General features: G+C 45.1%; 1 protein-coding gene and 1 long non-coding RNA gene across 2 annotated transcripts in view; one reads left to right on the top strand and one right to left on the bottom strand.

The window, feature by feature from the left end:
- The window catches only part of CHST10 (carbohydrate sulfotransferase 10), a 51,883-nt gene extending 45,226 nt beyond the window's left edge, over positions 1-6,657 (bottom strand). The window contains exons 1-3 of the mRNA XM_073664796.1: positions 6,532-6,657; positions 2,721-2,856; positions 1,495-1,586 (exon numbers count right to left, since the gene is read on the bottom strand). Coding sequence (XP_073520897.1) covers positions 1,495-1,586; positions 2,721-2,856; positions 6,532-6,651 — 348 coding nt within the window. The 5' untranslated portion in view covers positions 6,652-6,657. The remainder of the gene's footprint in view (positions 1-1,494; positions 1,587-2,720; positions 2,857-6,531) is intronic.
- Positions 1-20,971, top strand: part of LOC141252402 (uncharacterized) — a 220,868-nt gene that overhangs the window by 126,297 nt on the left and 73,600 nt on the right. The gene's annotated exons all lie outside the window — the stretch shown is intronic.

Genomic DNA, 20,971 nt, shown 5'->3' with positions numbered 1-20,971 from the left:
TATTCTGGGTGTTTGTGTTTTATTTATAATTTGACTATGGGGTTAGTAATGGGGGCGTCTTATAGATGCCTCTCCGTTACTAACACGCAGGCTTCATGTCACCAGACAATACAAACGACATCAACCCCACAAATATTACCCCACTTGCCACCGCCATATGGCAAGTGAATAGAGCCGGGCAAAGCCCCAGACTTGGCGCATCTAATGGACGAGCCTTTTCTGGGGCGGCAGCGAAATGCTATTTTTAGGCTGGGGAGGGGGGGGGGGGGCAATACCCATGGCCCCTTACCAGCCTAAGAATACTAGCCCCCAGCTAAAGCATGGCTGGTTGTCAAAAAGAGGAAGGGGGGGGGGGGGGGTTGGGAGGCCCCACACCATTTCTTTAAATAATTAAAAAAAAAAAAAAAAAAAAAAAAGGCGTGGGAACCCCTCTATTCTTGATAACCAGCCTTGTTAACGCTGACTGCTGAGGGTTGCAGCCCGCATCTGTCAGGTTTGCCTTGCTGGTTATCAAAAATATAGGAGAATCCAACGCCATTTTCTTTTTTTTATTTATTTATAGTGCAGACAGATGTATACTCCCATCAGCCGCGCCTGCTCTCGCTGTTATGTGCAACAGCAGGTGTAGGCTGATGGGTGTAGTAGTCCTATCTGCTGATGCCTGTGACCAGTGGTATTAATCTTACCACTGATCAGAGCCAGGGTTTGCTGCGCTGTCATGCATATGACAGCGTGTCAAAACACCCAATTTTCGGGCCCCCATTCCCACGCTGTCATCTGACGTGGGTGGGAACCGCAGCTCTTTGATCGGCGGTAATGATCTTACCGGCGATTAGAGGTAGTTTTTGCCGCTCTGTCATGCACATGATAGCGTGGCAAACACTGGATGTTCGGACCCTTCATTAATGTGAATGTGGGTCAGTGTTCGGGTACTGTACCCGAACTTTTAATTAACTGTTCGGCCAAGCCCGCCGGACCCGGTCAGGAGTTCGTCCCTCACTGTTAATAAAGTGTTCTCAAAGCTAAGTAACAGGAAGTTTCCAAAACAAAGTACAGGTAGGTTTAGTTAAAAAAAAAAAAAAAAAAGGGATCAAACAAAAGAAGAGAAAAGCTGTAGCATCAAAGACACAATGAAAAAAAAGGCAACGAAAAAACACAAGTTATCTAATTAATTAGTGCAGAGATCCTCCAGAGAATTTGCAGCATCAAAAACTCACCAAATTTTCATCATGAGAACCTGGGTCTAGAATGACTGGGACATTGATAATTTACATAGTGTATTTTCTCCTCAGTGAGTAAAGTCTCTGTGTACATGCACTGTGTCAACTTAAAATAGCAAATCACGAAACACACAAAAAAACCTGAACAAAAACAAGATTCACAATTTTGTAAAATGAAATCCAGGTCTAACTTTTTTTAAAAAAACAAAAGGAGTTATAGAAATAAAATTACATTTTTTTTGCAATTTATTTATTTTTCTTTAAATGTACATACCTGACTTTCAACCTGGAACTTTCTAGCTTCAGTCACTGTCATTTTCTCCAGGTCCGGTACAATTGTTAATGATCCCTGCCTTATTCCATACCCTTGTTTTACAGAAACAAAAAACAAAATTACCAATTTAAAATGATAAAAAAAACACACTGGCATTTTTTAGGTTAAAATCCCACCACGAGTTTTTGATGCTGTGTATTTTCGTGGCACAAAAAATGCAGAGTCTTACAGTTCCAGCAAAGTGGATGGAATTTATAGAAACCTCAGGCCCACTGTGCTTTTTTTACGCTGTGTAAACTGACCTACGGTGCGTGTTTAAAATTTGCAACATGTTAATTTTTCTTGTGGGTACACTGAGTTTTCTGTTTGGGTTTTCACCATACAATTGCATTAAATGCAGAAAATCCGCACATAAGAAACGCAAATGTGGTTTCAGTGCGTTTGCGCTGCGAAAACGCTCTAACAGCGAATGTAATCTGCATATGACTATATCAAAAAAGTTTTATCAAAGCCAAATACCACGAAATATCAAAAACAAAACCGCTTAATTTAAAACATGACATACCATTCATGGTATGTGCACACGATCCGGATAAGCAGCGCTGCGTCCAAAGTGCTGCGTTTATTGAACACAGGTGAATCCGCTTGTGTTCACTGAACCATGCAGATTCACCGCATTCAATACATTGTACTGATCAGATTTCTCTTGCGGAGACTAGCGACTCCTTAAGAGAAATTGACATGCTGCAGTCTTGAATGACGCGCCGCATGTCCGTGACCGCAAGTGATCCGCAGGCGCAGATGAACGCATAGTGGAAATGGGATTTCTAGAAATCCTATGCACTATGCTGTAACATCTGGCCGCTGCGGGTTTGACGCTACATAAGCATGCAGCGTCAAACCCACAGCGACTCCTGACCATAGGAACATACCCTAAGAGACAAAAACCGCAGCATCAAGAGTGTGATAAAAACATATGCATGTGAAAAAATGCACTAAAAAACACAATGAAAAAAAAGAAACAAACAAGTAACCAGATATAGCTAAAAGGCTAAGAAAATCACTTTCAGATGTGCGATTATTGAACTGAATGAAACTCCAAAGAAGTGAAAATATAAACGTTAATGAGAAGATCCACCTAACTGGGCTGGTTGTGCAAAATTAATGATAGTACTGTGTCTTGTGTAAAAAGAAAAAAAAATACTTTAAGAAAGTGTTTTCCTTACCCTCTGGGCTTCTCATTGTGAGGGTGATGAATTTGCTTGCAACCATGAGCATGAAGAGGACCCAGAAGCATGCAATAAGTAGCAGCCAACGATGGTGCATGATGTCACCTGCTAGCCATAAATCCACTACAGTGTCCTGCAAAACAAGGATATGCCACTAAAACATGAGCCTTATTATATTGTTAGGTTAAATTACTCAAATTAGAGAAAAAAAAGACAGAAACAGACATGAAGACCAAGTACAACCTCTTTCTACTGTGCTCATTACAGGGATATGAATTTAATCAGTTTATAGGGCAAAAAAAGGTCAAAATGTATTCTTAGCATAGGTCATCAATATCTGGCAACCAGCAACCCCACCGATCAGCTGTTACCTGATCCTTCAGTGGCGGGCTGCAAACAGTGTACTAAGTAGAACACCACTGCTCCGATCGCAGTTTAGTGGCCGCTCCCTATTCAATGCAAACTTTACCATGCCGTCTCGGTAATTACTCTATTTATTGTGCTCAGTGATGATTAAAAGTTACAATCCTTGATGTGTATACTGAATATAGACTTTGTTCAAACCTATAAAACTTAGCTCTTAAAATAACAATATAGAAAGGGATAAGAGAAAAAAAGAATAAAAAGTAAAGACTTTGCCTACAGTCAAACAAGTAAATGAAGGTGGCAGAAAAGAGAGGCTGTTCATATATCGGATATCTCAGCTTTAGCCGATGCATTAGAAGTGGGGGGCGGAACTAGGGGACATGGCATAGGATTTACTTAGTGTTAAATGCAGTTGAAAGGTCTGGGAGGTTCTACGGACCTCCATTAGGGACCAAGGAGAGGCCGGGTTAAGACCTCTTTCACACGTCCCGATATTTCCGGTACTGGAAAAAACAGAACCAATGCTACCCGTTTCAGTGTATAACATCCGTGTGCACCATCCGTGTGACACACACTGGCGTCTGGGAAAAATTTGGTGAATCCGACTCTCATCGTCCTTGTGTGGTCTTCCTGTGACCAGTGTGACGCTGATAAGAGTTGGAGTCAGCATCCGTCATCTGTGTATAGCGCGAATTAAATAAATTAATTAATTTTAAAAAAAGGTGTCGGGTCCCCCTTAATTTTCCTAACCAGCTGAGGGAAAGCCAACAGCTAGGGGCTGTTGTTATTATTCTGAGAATGGGACAATAGGCTAAGCAGACAGCTGTGAGCTATTATTAATAGGCTGGGAACCTTTATAGCTAATGGCCCCTTCGCAGAATAACAGCCCCCAGCTGTCGGCTTTGCCTAAGCTGGTTAGAAAAACTAAGGGGGACCCCTTGCCATTTTTCTTTACATTTATTTATGTAATACGCGTGATACACAGACAGCGGGTGCTGACTCCAACTCTTATCAGTATCACCTGGTTGCGCTGATTGCAGGGAGATCAGGCGACAATGATGAGATCTGGATTCAGCACCCGACGCATGGGAACAGCGCTAACTGTAAAGTTTTTCCCATATGGCGGTATGTGTCACACTGATAACACACAGACTGTGCTACTGGCAAAAAAAGGACATGTCAGCGTGTTTTGCACATGGACACATGGCCCGTGGAAACACACACAGGGATATGTACGAAGATCCATAGATTTGAATGGGTCTATGTGTAAGTGTTTCCAGTAGGTGTGAAAACGGTCACCACACATACTGGAGAAACTGACATGTGAAGGGGGCCTAAGACAGGTTTCTTTACTCCCTCTTATGCAAAAATGTGCTCTCCTTCAGAGGAAAGCTCTGGAAGCTGCAGATTCTCCATGAGAAGATCCATTGCATGTAATTATCACCTATTACCAACTGGATCTCTACTTACGAATCAGCGTCTCCCAAGAGTTTCTGTGTTTTAAAAATGCGCTTGGTACCAGCAGTTGTATGTAGGTTTTTGGTAAAAACGTCACAACAGTTTTTTGATGCTTGTTAAAGGCTTTTAAAAAAAATGGATTTGTCACCAGATTTCGTATATTATTAATTAGATCTTAAACCTGGTTTGGGCCGGTATACTTATTTTGTAAATCCATTTCTGAATGCCTGTATAATCCACAAATTTAAATTGATATTTTCTGTAATATGAAGTCAGATGACTGATCCACTTGAAGTGACATTCTGTAAATGCACTGCACCCAGAATGTACTGAACAAGTATGGAAAGATTCCTGACAGCAACTTATCTTCCAAATGGCTATCCTCGTACTAAAACCTTGTTTTCTTTTGACCACAAGCAATGAAAGCGCCGCACAAACCAGAACAGTTTATAAGTAGGCATTTTGTTTACAGACTTTCCACTTACAATTTGTAGTTTCCCGTTTTAACACGAAAAAAAAAAAAAAAAAACATTGCTAACGATTACTGTACATGGGAAACCAGCATTATTGTTTTTTTTAATATAGAGGATGCCTACAAGATAAATTGTATTTTTCATATAAATTGGAGCTGGCCAATTGCATCAGACCTATAGACTTTGACTGGAGCTACAGTGCACATGCTCGACTGAAGTCCTATTCAAATTTAGGACCCCTACTGTGATTGGTGGGGCCACTGGGCGGAATTTCAGCAAACCGCAGCTTAGCACAGATTCTGTGGACAGATAATTTTCATTCTGGTACAACACTTTTAAAGGGAACTTGTCACGTCCCTCAACACTCAACTTGCAGGTATACAGTTACTTCATCAGTATTAGTAAGCCAAAACCCAGAGTGGGTGATAAATACAGAAGTGGTGACGTGTATCCATTATACTTTTCCTCTGATTGTTCCACTCCTGGTTTTGGCTTGCAAATACTGAACGTGTGAACGTGACCTTATCCTGGTACAATGCTGTTCAGCCTCCTTACTGAAAGTGTGGCTACTGGGAGAACATAAGCACTTTATTCCTCTCAAAAGCCGCTGGCTTTCAGTCATACAGGCACAGCTACACTGCCGCTCAGTACTGTGAGTGGCAGCTGAAAGCACGCCCTGACTGTGCATTTGTGCAGAGTGAGCTATCAAAGTGGGGTCATGCTTACAGCCCCCACTCATTGTATACTGAGCAGGAGTGTAGTAACGCCTCTATGACTGAAAGCAGGCATCTCCTGGGCAAAAAAAAAAAGTTATTTTTTTCCCAATAGCCGCACTTCAAGTAAACCAAACAGCATTGTAACGCTATTAACCTGCAGCAGATTGACAAGGGGTTGTCTCAGTGCTTGTGAAAACAAGGCGGTTTGCAATTTACTCCTTCTTAAAAATTCTCTGTGTTCTGAGGAAATTAATTTTTATAGCGCTCAGCTTGTTGCCAAGGCCACTTGCAAGCTCAGAGTATCCGGTCACCTAGGCAGGACTATGGGCAGTGTGCAGAGCTGCTTGTGCCACTTTGTGCCGGAGCACAAGTGATCGATGCAGGAAAAGATAAATTCACAAGAGGCAGAGTGATGGAGAAATGAACAGGCGAGGGGTCTGCTATTTATTATGTCATAGCCTTCTCTGCTGCTAGCACACAACCCCTTAGATCACTGCAGCCCTTTCCTTCCACCCTGGTGAGGTGTACCTGGCTGATACCAACCATTCCTGGAAACCTGGCAGTGATGGGTGACCATTACTTAGTAATACCCGATGGGGCATAACTAGCACTGCACAGGACCCCAATATCACACACATGAGCAGCAGCGCCACTTCTCAGATAAATGAGGGCACCTTATCAGGTGCCAGGCAGCCATTCCACTAGCTAGGAAGATGCCAGGGTTCTTCTACATGGCACTGAAACAAGCTATGGAATGTGCTGCCGTACATGAGGGCTGGCAATGCTCTCACCTACCTTACACCGTGCCCACACCTGGCAGCATGCTGAGGCAGCGGTCTCCTCACTGACAGGACGCAGGCTCAGCACAGATGCCACAGCGCTGTGGTACAGACCATTTGATGACGTCACGGTCATATGACCTGTCTCAGACGCTGCATCACTGTGTCACGTGACTGCTCCCTAGTCCAAGCAGCCTAAGAAATGTGGCGGGGGATTGCAGTGGAGTCGCCTGTGAGATGGCTGTGTGAGCGGCCTGGTGATGGGGCAGCTCCCCGGCTGTCACTGCCTCTGCTCCGCTCGGCTCATTACATTACCTGTAGCTTCTGTCAGGCGCCATTATGCCTCCTTAGCAGCATTTGATGTCGGATACAGGAGAAGGGAAATGCTATATTTTATGCCATGCTATTTTTTGATCAAGTCAATTTCGGCCTGACAGGGCGTCCCCCCTCTGGTAACAGGCGGCACCCCCCCCACTCTGGTAACGGGCGGCACCCCCCCCACTCTGGTAACGGGCGGCGTCCCCCCCCCCACTCTGGTAACGGGCGGCGTCCCCCCCCCCTCTCTGGCAATGGGCGGCGTCCCCCCCCCCACTCTGGTAACGGACGGCGTCCCCCCCCCCCCCACTCTGGTAACGGGCGGCGTCCCCCCCCCCCACTCTGGTAACGGACGGCGTCCCCCCCCCCCCACTCTGGTAACGGGCGGCGTCCCCCCCCCCACTCTGGTAACGGGCGGCGTCCCCCCCCCACTCTGGTAACGGGTGGCGTCCCCCCCCCCCACTCTGGTAACGGGCGGCGTCCCCCCCCCCCCACTCTGGTAACGGACGGCGTCCCCCCCCCCACACTCTGGTAACGGGCGGCGTCCCCCCCCCCCACTCTGGTAACGGGCGGCGGCGTCCCCCCCCCCACTCTGGTAACGGGCGGCGTCCCCCCCCCCCCACTCTGGTAACGGGCGGCGTCCCCCCCCCTCACTCTGGTAACGGGCGGCGTCCCCCCCCCCCACACCCTGGTAACGGGCGGCGTCCCCCCCCCACTCTGGTAACGGGCGGCGTCCCCCCCCCCACTCTGGTAACGGGCGGCGTCCCCCCCCCCCTCTGGTAACGGGCGGCGTCCACCCCCCCTCTGGTAACGGGCGGCGTCCACCCCCCCTCTGGTAACGGGCGGCGTCCCCCCCCCCCCCACTCTGGTAACGGGCGGCGTCCCCCCCCCCCCTCTGGTAACGGGCGGCGTCCACCCCCCCTCTGGTAACGGGCGGCGTCCACCCCCCCTCTGGTAACGGGCGGCGTCCACCCCCCCCTCTGGTAACGGGCGGCGTCCACCCCCCCTCTGGTAACGGGCGGCGTCCACCCCCCCTCTGGTAACGGGCGGTGTTGTTGGTTTACTTCTGCGGATCCTTCACATATGTGACCGGCCACTGAGCTGACGGGTCCTGTCCTTCCAGGTTCTTTGCAATGTGCCAGCTCTTTATGCACTAGCCAGCTACTTGTATATTCGGCATATGTGCGGCAGAATTGGCAGCTAATCTGCGATAAAATGTGGGGGTGTGACATGCGAATCTTATCATGTGGCTGCCCGTTGTCATATCACCCCCCAAAACGCTAACTAAACCCCTTCTCCAAGTCTGTGAGTACCGTGTATGTAAACATCACACCTGTAGTACACATTTAGTGGTTATGGCAAGTACTCAAAAAGATAACCATTTATTCCATATGCACAGGACGGGGTTTCCTTGCACCCTTGGCATTAGTTATGGGTAGTCCAGCTCTTTTTCGTCATTTGGCTCCGCTCACCATATTGTTCTGCCCCCTCAATAATGAGCACTTTGTCATATCACGATTGACAGCTGAGGCTAGCACTGCCTGAACTCAGAGCTGAGCACGGACACCGCAGCTGTGCTCACACAGTGCCATAAGTCGGCTCTGATCACTGGCTATGACACAATGTATGCACAGCTACATTGTCCATGCAGAGCCGCTGATAGTGTTCAGGCAGCTCTTGTTTTGAGCTCTGTCAATCAAGATATTAAAAAGTGCTCAATCTGCAAATTGAAGTGTAAAGTAAATAACTAAAAACTGTACTACAGAAAGAGGGGATTTTGCAAGTTTTCCCACCTCCAAAGAATGGAGAGATCTGTAAATTTTATTGTAGGTACATTTCAACTGTGAGAGACTATCTAAAAAAGCAGAAAATCACGTATGATTTTTAAATAATTAAATTGCATTTTATTGCATGAAATAAGTATTTGATCACCTACCAACCAGCAAGAATTCTGTCTATCACAGACCTGTTAGTTTTTCTTTAAGAAGCCCTCCTCCTATCCTACAGTCATTACCTGTATTAATTGCACCTGTTTGAACCCATTACCTGTATAAAAGACACCTGTCTATACAATCAATCACACTACAACCTAAGCACCATGAAAAAGACCAAAAAGTTGTTTAAGGACACCAGGGACAAAATTGTAGATCTGCACAAGGCTGAGATTGGCTACATACCAATAGGCAAGCAGCATGATGAGAAGACAACAAATGTTAGCACAATTATTAGAAAATGGAAGAAACACAAGATGACTGTCAATCTTCCTCGGTCTGGGGTTAAATGCAAGATCTCGCCTCGTGGGGGGAAGGATGATTTTGAGAAGGTCAGGGATCAGCCTAGAACTATATGTGAGGACCTGGTCAATGACCTGAAGAGTGCTGGGACCACAGTCTCAAACACTACCGTTAGTAACACACTACACCACCATGGATTAATATCCTGCAGAGCATGCAAGGTCCCCCTACTCACGCCAGGCCGTTTGAAGTTCACCAATAACCGTCTGGATGATCCAGAGGATGCATGGTAGAAGGTCATGTGGTCAGATGAGACCAAAATAGAACGTTTTGGTATCAACTCCACTTGCCGTGTTTAGAGGAAGAAGAAGGATGAGTACAAACACAAGAACACCATCCTAACCGTGAAGCATGGTGGGGGGAAACATCATACTTTGAAGGTGCTTTTCTGCAAAGGGGACAGGACGACTGCACCGTATTGAAGGGAGGGTGGATGGGGTCATGTATCGAAAGATTTTGGACAACCTCCTTCCCTCAGTAAACGCACTGAAGATGGGTCGTGGCTGGGTCTTCCAGCATGACCATGACCCGAAATACACAGCCAGGTCAACTAAGGAGTGGCTCTGTAAGAAGCATTTCATGATCCTGGAGTGGCCTAGCCAGTCTCCAGACCTGAACCCAATAGAAAATCTTTGGAGGGAGCTGAAACTGAATGTCGCCAAGCAATAGCCCCAAAACCTGAAAGATCTGGAGAAGATCTGTATGGAGGAGAGGGCCAAAATCTATGCTGCAGTGTGTGCAAACTTGGTCAAGAACTACAGGAAACATCTGACCTCTGTAATTGCAAACAAAGGTTTCTGTACCAAATATTAAGTTCTGTTTTCCTATTGTGTCAAATACATATTCAATACAATGCAAATTAATTATGTAAAAATCATACAATGTGATTTTCTGGATTTTCTTTTAAGATTCAATCTCTCACAGTTGAAGTGTACCTACGATAAAAATTACAAAACCTCTCCATTCTTTGTAGGTGGAAAAACTTGCAAAATCAGCAGTGTATCAAATACTTATTTTTCCCACTATATGTAAGGGACTTGGCCTTATAAAAATATCTGTATAAGTTCATTTATTAGCGTTTTGGGGGTGACAGTCTCTCTTTAAGATCTGCAATTCCATACAAAGAATTGACAGTTTGAACATCTTTAATTTGCGCACATAGGCAGAGACCTGTCAATCCAGGCAGCGGGCGTAGAGAAGCTTCCGGGGTCCCGCCTGTCCGACTAGTCTACAGCACGGTTCAGTCCCTACGGACTTTTAAAGTATGAAGGAGACACAACTTGAAGTGTCCACATTTTAAAAAATTAGGGGCAGACACCACTAAAGTGGCATAAATTTCCGTAGAGTATAAATATTATAATTGGGTTTTCACACCCCTTCCATTACAGGCAACCCACCAGATGGAGACCCAACTTGGAGTCTCCACATTTTTAAAAAATATTAACAGCAGCAGTAGCAACAGGAGGCACAGAAGCTATGACAAAGGTGTCACAGACTGCAATAACGCGACATCAATGCAACACACTAAAAACTACACCATCGCCTAGTCTGCGACTGGGGTGTAAGTCATTGGAGATCCATGACTTGTTCATCTTGATGAAAGTTAGGCGGTCTACACTTTCAGGGGACAGCCATATGCGCTTATCCGTCAGGACACCAGTAGCAGCACTGAAGACACGTTCTGAGAGAATGCTGGCTGTTGGGCATGATAAAACCTCCAAGGCATGACAGGCGAGCTGAGGCCACTCTTCCATTTTTGTAGACCAAAATGTAAAAGGGTCCAAACCCCCCTTGATGTCATTGATATTAAGCTCTATATACTCCTGCACCATCCTCTCCAGTCGGCCACTACGTGTCTGCTAGAGCACAGGCTGGTCTAAAAAATGTGTGAAATGACTCAGAAATTGCTTCTGCCAGTGACAGTGCTGCTGCTAATGGTTTTTGTATTGATGACTCGACGTTCCCTGGGTTGGAAGTCTACAACTGCAATGCACACTGTGTGCCTCACTACTTTCTTGAGGAAAACCACTCTTAAGATTGTCTACAAACGTGTTTCGATACTCCAGCATCCCTTTCCAGGGGGAGGGGGGGAGACATCTGGCAAAATTTACTCTTGTACAGTGGATCTAACAGACTGGTAACCCAGTAGTCAGCACTATTTCCAAATCTTACAATATGGGCATCATGTTGTAGATATTATAAAAATTATTTTTATTTCATCAAATGAACATACACATACATATATTAAAACTGAAGAAAAGGTGAGTATACAAGCAACAAAATGTGCACTAACAGATCCGCTGTAAGAGGTAAATCAAATATCAGCTGCTTAGTGGTAATATGTGATCTGGTCACAGTGTGGCGGTATTTGTCCCTTGTATGTGATATTATTCGGGTAATATGTGGTCTGGTCATGGTGTGACGGTATTTGTCCCTTGTTTGTGGTATTATGGTATTATTGGTCATTTTAAAAAATGTATGTAACACATTCCCTTAAATAAAAATATACCGAAAAAGAATATTGTGTATTATAGGAAATGTTTAATAGGTTAGAGTAGAGTAGGGCCCGGCCAGAAGAGTCTCCTTGTTGTGGTGGCAGCGGCTTAAAAAATCTTTTGGCCAAAACAAAAGCTGCTGGCTTTGTATCTGAACTGGTGTTCAATGGGAGCTGTTAATGTGTGATTGGTGAAAATGTGGTGCAGAAAGTAGTTTTTCCAAGAGTGGGTGGTGGGACTGTGAAAGCTTCGAGGGATGGAGGCGGAGCTGGGGTGGAGCCTGGGCGGAGTCTCAAGGGGGCCCGAAAATGTTTGCAGTATGGGGCCCAAAAATTCCTAGTGGCAGCCCTGAACCCACCATTCCAAATATAAATTGTAATCCACCACTGCGCCCCCACTAACTATAAATAGCCACTTTCCCCACCTAATAAATATATAAATTAATTAGAACCTGTACTCTTTCCCCCAGTTCATTACCAGTCACACTCCGTCATCCTCAACGCCCCCACTCTCCACTCCATTAGATTTACATGCCCACCTCCGCCCCAATTCATATTGTCATGTCCTCTCTCTCCCCCACCTCCACTTCATCATCATTTACTCTCCCCCACACCCAATTCATCGTCATTTGTTGTTCCCCACCCTCAGTTCATTATCATTTGCTCTCCCCCTCCACCCTCAAGTCATCATTTGCTCTCCCCACCCTCAATTCCTCATTATTTGCGCTCCCCCACCTTCAATTCATTATTTGCTCTCCCCACCCCCCACTCCCAATTCATCATTAGCTCTCCCCAGTCCCAATTCATCATTTGCTCTCCCCACCCCCATTCCCAGTTCATCATGTTCTCTCGCCACCCCCCCACTCCCAGTTCATCATGTGCTCTCTACACCCCCCCACTCCCAGTTCATTATGTGCTTTCCCCACCACTCCTGGTTCATCATGTGCTCTTTTCACCCCTCACTCCCAGTTCATCTTGTGCTCTTTTCACCCCTCACTCCCAGTTCATCATGTGCTCTCCTCACCCCTCACTCCCAGTTCATCATGTGCTCTCTCCCCATTCCCAGTTCATCATGAGATACTGCACCAGGACTCATCGCTGCTGCCACAGTTGCTGCAACATGTGCAGAGTGGAATTCCACCGTGTCGGCACATCACATATCAACCGGCATATCAACCGGTTAACTGGTAGGCCGAAAGACCACTCTAGCGATGCAAGTCGATGAGACACGGGATGCAAACAATGGAAGTGAGAGAGCTTTCTGCAGCAGCGTATCCAGGCCGGGATAGTGGCGGAGAAATTTCTGTACCACCAGGTTGAAGTCGTGAGCCAGGCAAGGCACGTGTGTGAGGTTGCCCCGGTGAAAGCCCGCCACCAGGTTCGCACCGTTATCGCACACAGCCTTCTCTGGCTTCAGGTTCAGTAGAGACAGCCACTGCTCAAACTCTGCCTGGATAGCTGTCCACAACTTTTGAGCTGTGTGACTGCGATCTCCAAGGCATATTAATTTAAACACTGTCTGATTGCGGTGAGCCGTGGCTGCGTAGTACGGATGTGGGAGGGATTCTCTATGCACTGTTGGAACGCGTGTCTCATTAAGCCAGAGGTTGAGGGCACAGGTGTAGGCCCTAGAGGGTGTGGAGGAGGCAGAAGCAGTGGAGGAAGAGTTCGATACAGAGGTTTGTCCCGCAAGCCTTGGGGATTCCAAGACTTGTGGAGCAGCCCCTTCCTCGCCTGCCACCAGAGTCACCAAGTGCCCAGTCAGCGAGATGTAACGCCCCTGGCCATGCTTGCTCATCCAGGTGTCAGTGGTGAAATGCACCCTGTCAGACACAGATTTTTTCAAGGAACGAGTGATGTTGTCTGTGACATGATGGTGTAGCGCAGGCACAGCTTATTTAGAGAAGTAATGGTGACTGGGCAACTGGTACTGGGGGACTGCGACGGCCATAAGCTTTTGGAAACAGTCTGTATCCACCAGGCAGAAAGGCATAATTTCCGTGGCCAACAGATTGGAGATGGTGGAGTTCAAGCTCTTAGCTTTGGCATGTGTAGGAGGAAACAACCTTTTACGTGACCACAACTGTGGGACCAAGGACTGGCTGCTGTGCTGAGAGGGTGGAGTAGGGTGAACACGACAAACTGCTGGACTGTGAGTGAGGTGCAGGTGGCGATGTTCTGGTGGTTTGAGAAAGATGTGGTGTGCTCTGTGAAACAAAAACAGGTGTGTCCACTTCCGTAACAGCTGAAAGGTCTCTCACTCACCCCAACTGTAGCGGGTAAACAAGTGGGAGGTTCTGCGGCCGGAGATCTGCGTGAGAACATTTGCCATGTTGACGGGGAAGGAAGAAGCAGCACATGCGGTTGATGAGGCTGCCGGTGGTTGGCGAGGCCCGCTAGTCCACATTTTAGCACAGTGAGATTCCCAGACTAACTCATGTTGATCGGGAATGTGCTGGTTCATGTATGTAGTAGTCAAATATTGCAATTTTTGTCACTACTGAGTCGTTTTTTAAAAAGCTGACATGATATGAGTTGGTTCATTCTTTGCGGTCTCCAAAAAGGCCCAGGCTAGGCAATCCTTGCCGCCTCTGTGAACTGCAGACCTGTTGTGGCCACAGTTGTGGCTGAGGATGCAGTGCTTGTCGTGGTTGCATCACTCCGTCTCTGTTTGGGAGACCGCAACGTAACCTCCTCGTCTTACTCCTCCACCTCCTCTTTTGAGCTACTCAGCTGCGTGCCTTTGGGTTCACTCCAAGTGGGATCTACAACCTCATTCTCATCGTCTGTTCTCCCACTCCTCGCCCTGAGAGTCACTCTCCTCTTCCTGCCCTGACAGCACAGTACAGTCCGCGTGCGCCTCAGGTATCTGAGTCTCATGAGGATCACTTCCACCCCTGGGGGTTTTCATCTGGTGACAAGGGTCTGGATTCATCTTGGACCCTACTTCGTCCAGCCCCGGATCCAACTGAAAAAAATTTTGGGCATTGGTGCAGATGCTTTCCTCCTCTTGAGTCTGTGAATCTTTGGAGCAGACCTCTGATGCTCATGGAATAGAATGTGTGAACAGGTTTGCAGACTCGGCCATCTGTGGTTCTCCGCCGTCAGTTCGGCGGTTGGAGAGTGGTGATGCAGGAGGAAACGGGTAATTGAGGTGACACCTCTGAGGACTGTACTGTGTGATGTGAAATTTGAGGTAGAGGAGAGGCCACTTGATACAGCACTTGCCATCCACTGGAGCAAATGCTCTTTCTGGCCCTCATCTACAAGGCATACCGCTCTCAAATGTGGACTCCTGGCTGGACAAAAATATTACCAGCACAAAATATTTATATGCAGAAATGTGGCCTTGTTTCAGGATCACACTATTGGCACCAAGAATTTAGATTTTCAAATGTGGACTCCTGGCTGGAGCAAAAATATTACCAGCACAAATATTTATATGCAGAAATGTGGCCTTGTTTCAAGACCACACTATTAGCACCAAGAGCTTATAGCTTCTGGCAACTTTGAACTACAAAGCCAGAGATACTGCCTGGCAGACACAGGTGGCCCGGGTATTTGATGGTGAATCGGACAGCGATCAGGGAGATGTGAGCACACTCCAACTTAAAATTAAGCGATTATTACATAAGAAAACCAAAATTTGATGGAACAGGGATTTCCTTGAGGACTGCATTAAAAAGAGCCTAATCCCACGTGGCCTAAGAATACAGGTGTTCCAGTCATTCCCAGTGGATGATGATTCCTTTATATCAAGATATGAGGATATATACATCAAGAGCTCCAATCAATTCATAGAACTTCTTATTGAACTAAACCAAAAATAACTTACTAGACTGGAGACAGAATTGGATGAGTTATATACAACCTTCAAAAACAACTCCACATCCAATAATTTGTCCTCTTTCAATTTGTCTATGGATAAATGCTCAGATGCGTAAGAGACGCAAATTAAAGACACAAGATAGAAAACTCGTACATGATAGCATGGATTATCAACAGAAACAAGTACATAACGCGTTCCCTCCTCAATCCGGAGTCAACAGTCATCGTCTATTTCATCTGCTCATCCCTGGGAGAATCCTTAGACACTTCTCAGTATTCTCACTATCCCGTGAAGACTCGATGTGGCAAAAATGGTAAGCGAAAATGGGAACAAAAAGCTACAATGAACAAACGCATACAGAACCATATAAAGAATACACTGAAGGTAATTAACTTCTCACAACATATTTTTACTACAACAGAGTTGTTTCTGCTGTCCAAAGGTCTTACGTTCTCACCTAGTATGCGTTTCGATCTTTCCACAGCCATAATGGATCTTCATATATTTGCCAGATCACTTCCATTCAAGAAATGGTATCACAATAAAGATACATAGAACACTTTTCCAATGCCAGAGGAACAAGCAGCTTGGCAAATTTTAGAGGAATTAGTGACTGAACATAAGAATCCATCCCTAGGAAAGATTCCTATATCTGCCAGAAATCAAAAAAATTCCCACCATTATCCTTGTGCCCAAATGTGGAAATTTTTGGCTAATTGGTTGTCAATGGTTTTGACAGGATACCTGCTAATATCTATAACAACATTTTGACCCCAATGGAACATATCTGTCTTAAACGCCTTTAAAAAACTTGAGGATCCTGTTAAGGCAGTTAATCAAATAGGTGTGTTCTGGTTAAAGTATTGCGGCGCTTCCAGATAAGATGCAGTAGGTTTTTTCATCCAGAATTTATTTTTCAAAAGAATATAAAATATAGAATAGCAAGCTACAACGCGTTTCGACTCATTGCAGAGTCTTCCTCAGGTATAATTTTAATAAACTTGTTCAATTAACGTGATTAAGGAACCAGGCGGGTCACTATTTCACCTTTTCAGTTTAGAGGTGTATTTAAGGAAGGGTAGTTCTAGATATATGATTATAAAATTATACCTGAGGAAGACTCTGCAATGAGTCGAAACGCGTTGTAGCTTGCTATTCTATATTTTATATTCTTTTGAAAAATAAATTCTGTATGAAAAAACCTACTGGATCTTATCTGGAAGCGCCGCAATACTTTAACCAGAATACACCTATTTGATTAACAATTTACATCTGAAGCAAACAAATTCATCCTTCAACTCCTTCAGTTTCTACTTACCGACTATTTATTTTATTTTTAACGGGTCCTTCTACCTGCAGCTCCAGGGTACAGCCATGGGAGCAGCCTGTGCACCATTATACTCCAATCTGTTCCTGAAGCTGTGGGAGAGGGACCTTTTTTAGCCAGATCGGAAGCCATTGATGGATTGGGTAATTTTTTGGACCCGGTACATCGATGATGTGTTCCTGATCTGGCAGGCATTCACCTGATGATCTCCATTCCTTTTTCCATGACATCAACAAGATTTAAACATACAAATTCGAATACCATCAAATTGATTTTTTGGATGTTCTAATCAAAATGGATGACAGTGGTTTCTTACAATCTGATGTTTTCCAAAAGGATACGTCTGTTAATGCAGTACTACATACATCTTCATCCCACCCATCATATGTGATCAATTCAGTTCCTGTGGGTCAATTTCACAGAATCAGATGCATCTGTTCAACTGAAACAAATTTTGAGGAACATACGGAAGAGTTAAAAACAAGATTCCTTGATCAAGGATATAGCAGGACGAGGATTAAACATGCTTATAATTGAGCAAAGAAATCTAACCGTCATGAATTTATATATCTTCCCAAAAAACAGCAAAAGCCAATAAGGTAAGAATGACTACACAGTATCACTCGCAGTGGAAAATGATATATGACATTCTAAAAAAGCATTGGCCGATTCTATTTGCTGACTCTACTCTGAAGCAATATTTACTATCTCAATCATCAGTTACAGCCCGAAGCTCCTGTAATCTGCGTGATCACCTAGTTAAAAGCTATTATGCACCAACTAACCAAAAATATTACCGATCAGTTCCATGGATAGATCCCACAGCTAGTGTTGCATCCCATGCAGTAAATGCATCTCTTGTCCCAATAAAGACAAAGCTAAGGATTTTGTATCCTCAGATGGTAAAAAATACATCATTACACAATCCATCACATGCTCCACACGTACCGTTGTATATCATGCAGCATGCCCGTACTCAAAGATACCGTATTTTTCAGATTACAATACGCACTCCCCCACCCCCCCAAATTTAGGAGGAAAATGAGGGATGCATCTTGTAATCCGAATGTAACTTACCAACTGCCGTGGAGTGGATCGCTGCTGCTGGAAGCTTCTGGCAGCAGCGGCAGGAGTGGGGCGGTGTTATGGGTCACAGGCTGGTAGGAGGGAGTGTTTGGCAATGCTGGGGCTCCGCTGACATTTTGTGAAAACCCAAAGCCCGCACAATTCCCATGCTTTTAATGAGCTGGGCTTCTGGAGAATGGCTGCCGGAGGCTGCGCATGTACAGATTGACATCTCAATCTGCGCATTCGCCACCTCTGGCGGCGATTTTCCCAAAGTCCACCACATTAAAAGCATGGAAAGTGCGGGGGCTCAGGGCTTTTACAAAGCATCAGTGGAGCCCCCACACCACCGAACACCACCTCCTATCAGCCTGGTGCCTGCAGCATCGCGACTCTGGGACCCCGCTCCACTGCAGCCACCAGCTTTCTACACCAACGACCCTGGAGCCCCGCTCCAACACCCCCCATGTAAGCTATCATAAAAGTGGATTATAAAACACTATTTTCTTTAAAAACAATTGCCTATTTTCCTCCTCAAAATTTGGGGCGCGTTTTATAATCCGCAAAATACGGTATATATAGGTCTCACAACATGAGCGCTCAATGTTATGGCATGAAAGCATGTGAGGGATATTATGGCTGCTGCAACTGAGGATGACCCTGACCATTTAAAAAAACATATTAAAATATTGGGAAGGGAGAAGAAAGAAAAGAAGTGAATTGAAAATAAAATTAATCTTTATTATAAACACGGTTAAAATTAATTAAATTTGTCCTAATAAATCACATGCATCTGTTGATGCATATAAGGTCAAAGTCTAGATATTATTTGACATCAACCCACAAAAATCCCAGTTGCACTGTGATGTGAGATTGATGTTATTGGAAATATCTAACCCAGTCCTTCAAAATCAATGGGTTAGAGCTATTTAAATTATTACACCCCTCTTATAATAACAATAGATCTATCTGTGACTACACCAATGTCAATCAAACTTCTGATTGTGTACTATAACTTCTGTCAGACAGTTGACCCTTGTGCATATGTGGTCGAATCAAATCATAGCCTCAAAGGATCTAACCCTTTGATGACAGATCAGACCATGTCACCCACAGTGTGCCGGCAGTATATTCAGCCCCGCAGGTATATCGGCACAAGTAATCCCTGTCGTTGATTATGACTAACACCGACAAGGCTGCACAGACGTAGAGATGATCTCTACTACAGGAGTGGTCCGTGTGTTGTCGGACTGCACCATGTGCCCCCAATTCTCCTCCTATCTGGTGCAATCAGTGTCTAAGCCACACTCAGCGCACACACAGCTGATCGCTGCAGATATTCCAGTAATCACTGCCAAACAGCTATGATATTGCTCTGGGCCAGCTGTATATAGGCAGCGTTGATCATTGTGGTCACAGTATTAATCTATTGAGGTATATAGCTGCTTCCCAGCTCAGCTATCATATGCATATCTCGGGACAAAGTCCCTGATGCGCATTTCCCCGGTATACCGGCTTTTTCTAAGGGCAAGGTCGGCTACACATTCTGAATATTTATAACCTCAATCAAGATTGACAGGCAGGTCGACCAATCAAATTATATATATCAAAAATTATTTGTTTTCTCACCAGTATCAGTATAAAGACCTGGTATCAAATTCAATAATTTACTTCTTTATACAAACCCATCGTCTCTGGTATAGGAAATCTTCTGGAAAAGGTCAATAAATGGCTGGATCAGGAATTAAGGGGATATGTGTATGATCTTCCTTCCAATACCAGAGACACAATGCAAGTGTTACAGAATCTACAAGGATACCAACTTGATGAGCAAGAATTACTTGTTAATCCTTGTATCATCAGTGTGGCACGTAATGGCACAGCAGTATAGTTCACGCTGTTCCCTGGTGCAGAGTGCTGAGCTACATCATTGTTGCTTGCACTCCCTGTGATCAGCGAGATCAGGCGACATTGATGGGAGTTGTATTCAGCACTCGCAGTGTACCTTGTGTATAAAAAAAACTGCCTGGGCTCCCACCGATTATTCATAACCAGCAGAGGGAAAGCTGCCCACTGGGGGCTGAGATTACTAGCCAAGGAAAGGGGCCATTAGCCCAAAATGTTCCATAGCTATAAATAACAGATCACAGCTGTTTAGTTAGCATTTACAGAATGACCTCAGAAAAAAAATTGACCTCAATTTGATATCAACCCCAATCCTATTACCCCACTTGCCACCGCACCAGGGCAAGTGGGAAGAGCAAGGCTAAGCATCAGAGTTGGCACATCTTATTGATGTGCCATTTGTGGGGCCACTGAGGGCTGATGGTGTTAGCCTCGGAGTGGGCCAATATCCATGGCCCCTTCCCTGGCTATTAATATGAATCCACAGCTGTCTGTTTAGCCTTTGCTGGTTAGATTTTATAGAGAGACCCAACGTCAACTTTTTTCTGAGGTCCCCCTGTTAACTAGCCAGTAAACGCTAATCAAACAGCTGTGAGCTGTTATTAATAGCCAGGGAACATTTTGGGCTAATGGCCCCTTTCCCTGGTTAGTAATATCAGCCCCCAGCTGGCGGCTTTCCCTCTGCTGGTTATGAATAATCAACAGGAGCCCATGCAGATTTTTTTATTTAATTCTTTATTTTACACACAATGTACACTGAAGGTGCCGACTACAGCTCCCATCATTGTTGTCTGGTCGCGCTGATCTCGGGGAGACCAGCTGACAATGATGTGAGCTGCCTTCAGCACCCTGTGCCTGAGAACAGCGTGAACTGTGCCAGCTTTTCTCAAGCGCCGGTACATGTTATACTGAGGTGGCACACAGTTGCCACACGTACAGTACAGACCAAAAGTTTGGACACATTTTCTCATTTAAAGATTTTTCTGTATTTTCATGACTTTGAAAATTGTACATTCACACTGAAGGCATCAAAACTATGAATTAACACATGTGGAATTTTTATTCTTAACAAAAAAGTGTGAAACAACTGAAAATATGTCTTATATTCTAGGTTCTTCAAAGTAGCCACCTTTTGCTTTGATGACTGCTTTGCACACTCTTGGCATTCTCTTGATGAGCTTCAAGAGGTAGTCACCGGAAATGGTCTTCCAACAATCTTGAAGGAGT

This window comes from Phyllobates terribilis, unplaced genomic scaffold, assembly GCF_046119375.1.
Source record: "Phyllobates terribilis strain yellow unplaced genomic scaffold, ASM4611937v1 Scaffold_2__4_contigs__length_985480577, whole genome shotgun sequence".
Lineage (NCBI taxonomy): Eukaryota > Metazoa > Chordata > Amphibia > Anura > Dendrobatidae > Phyllobates > Phyllobates terribilis.
The sequence above is the reverse complement of the archived record's forward strand: the minus strand, read 5'-3'. Positions and strand labels throughout refer to the sequence as shown.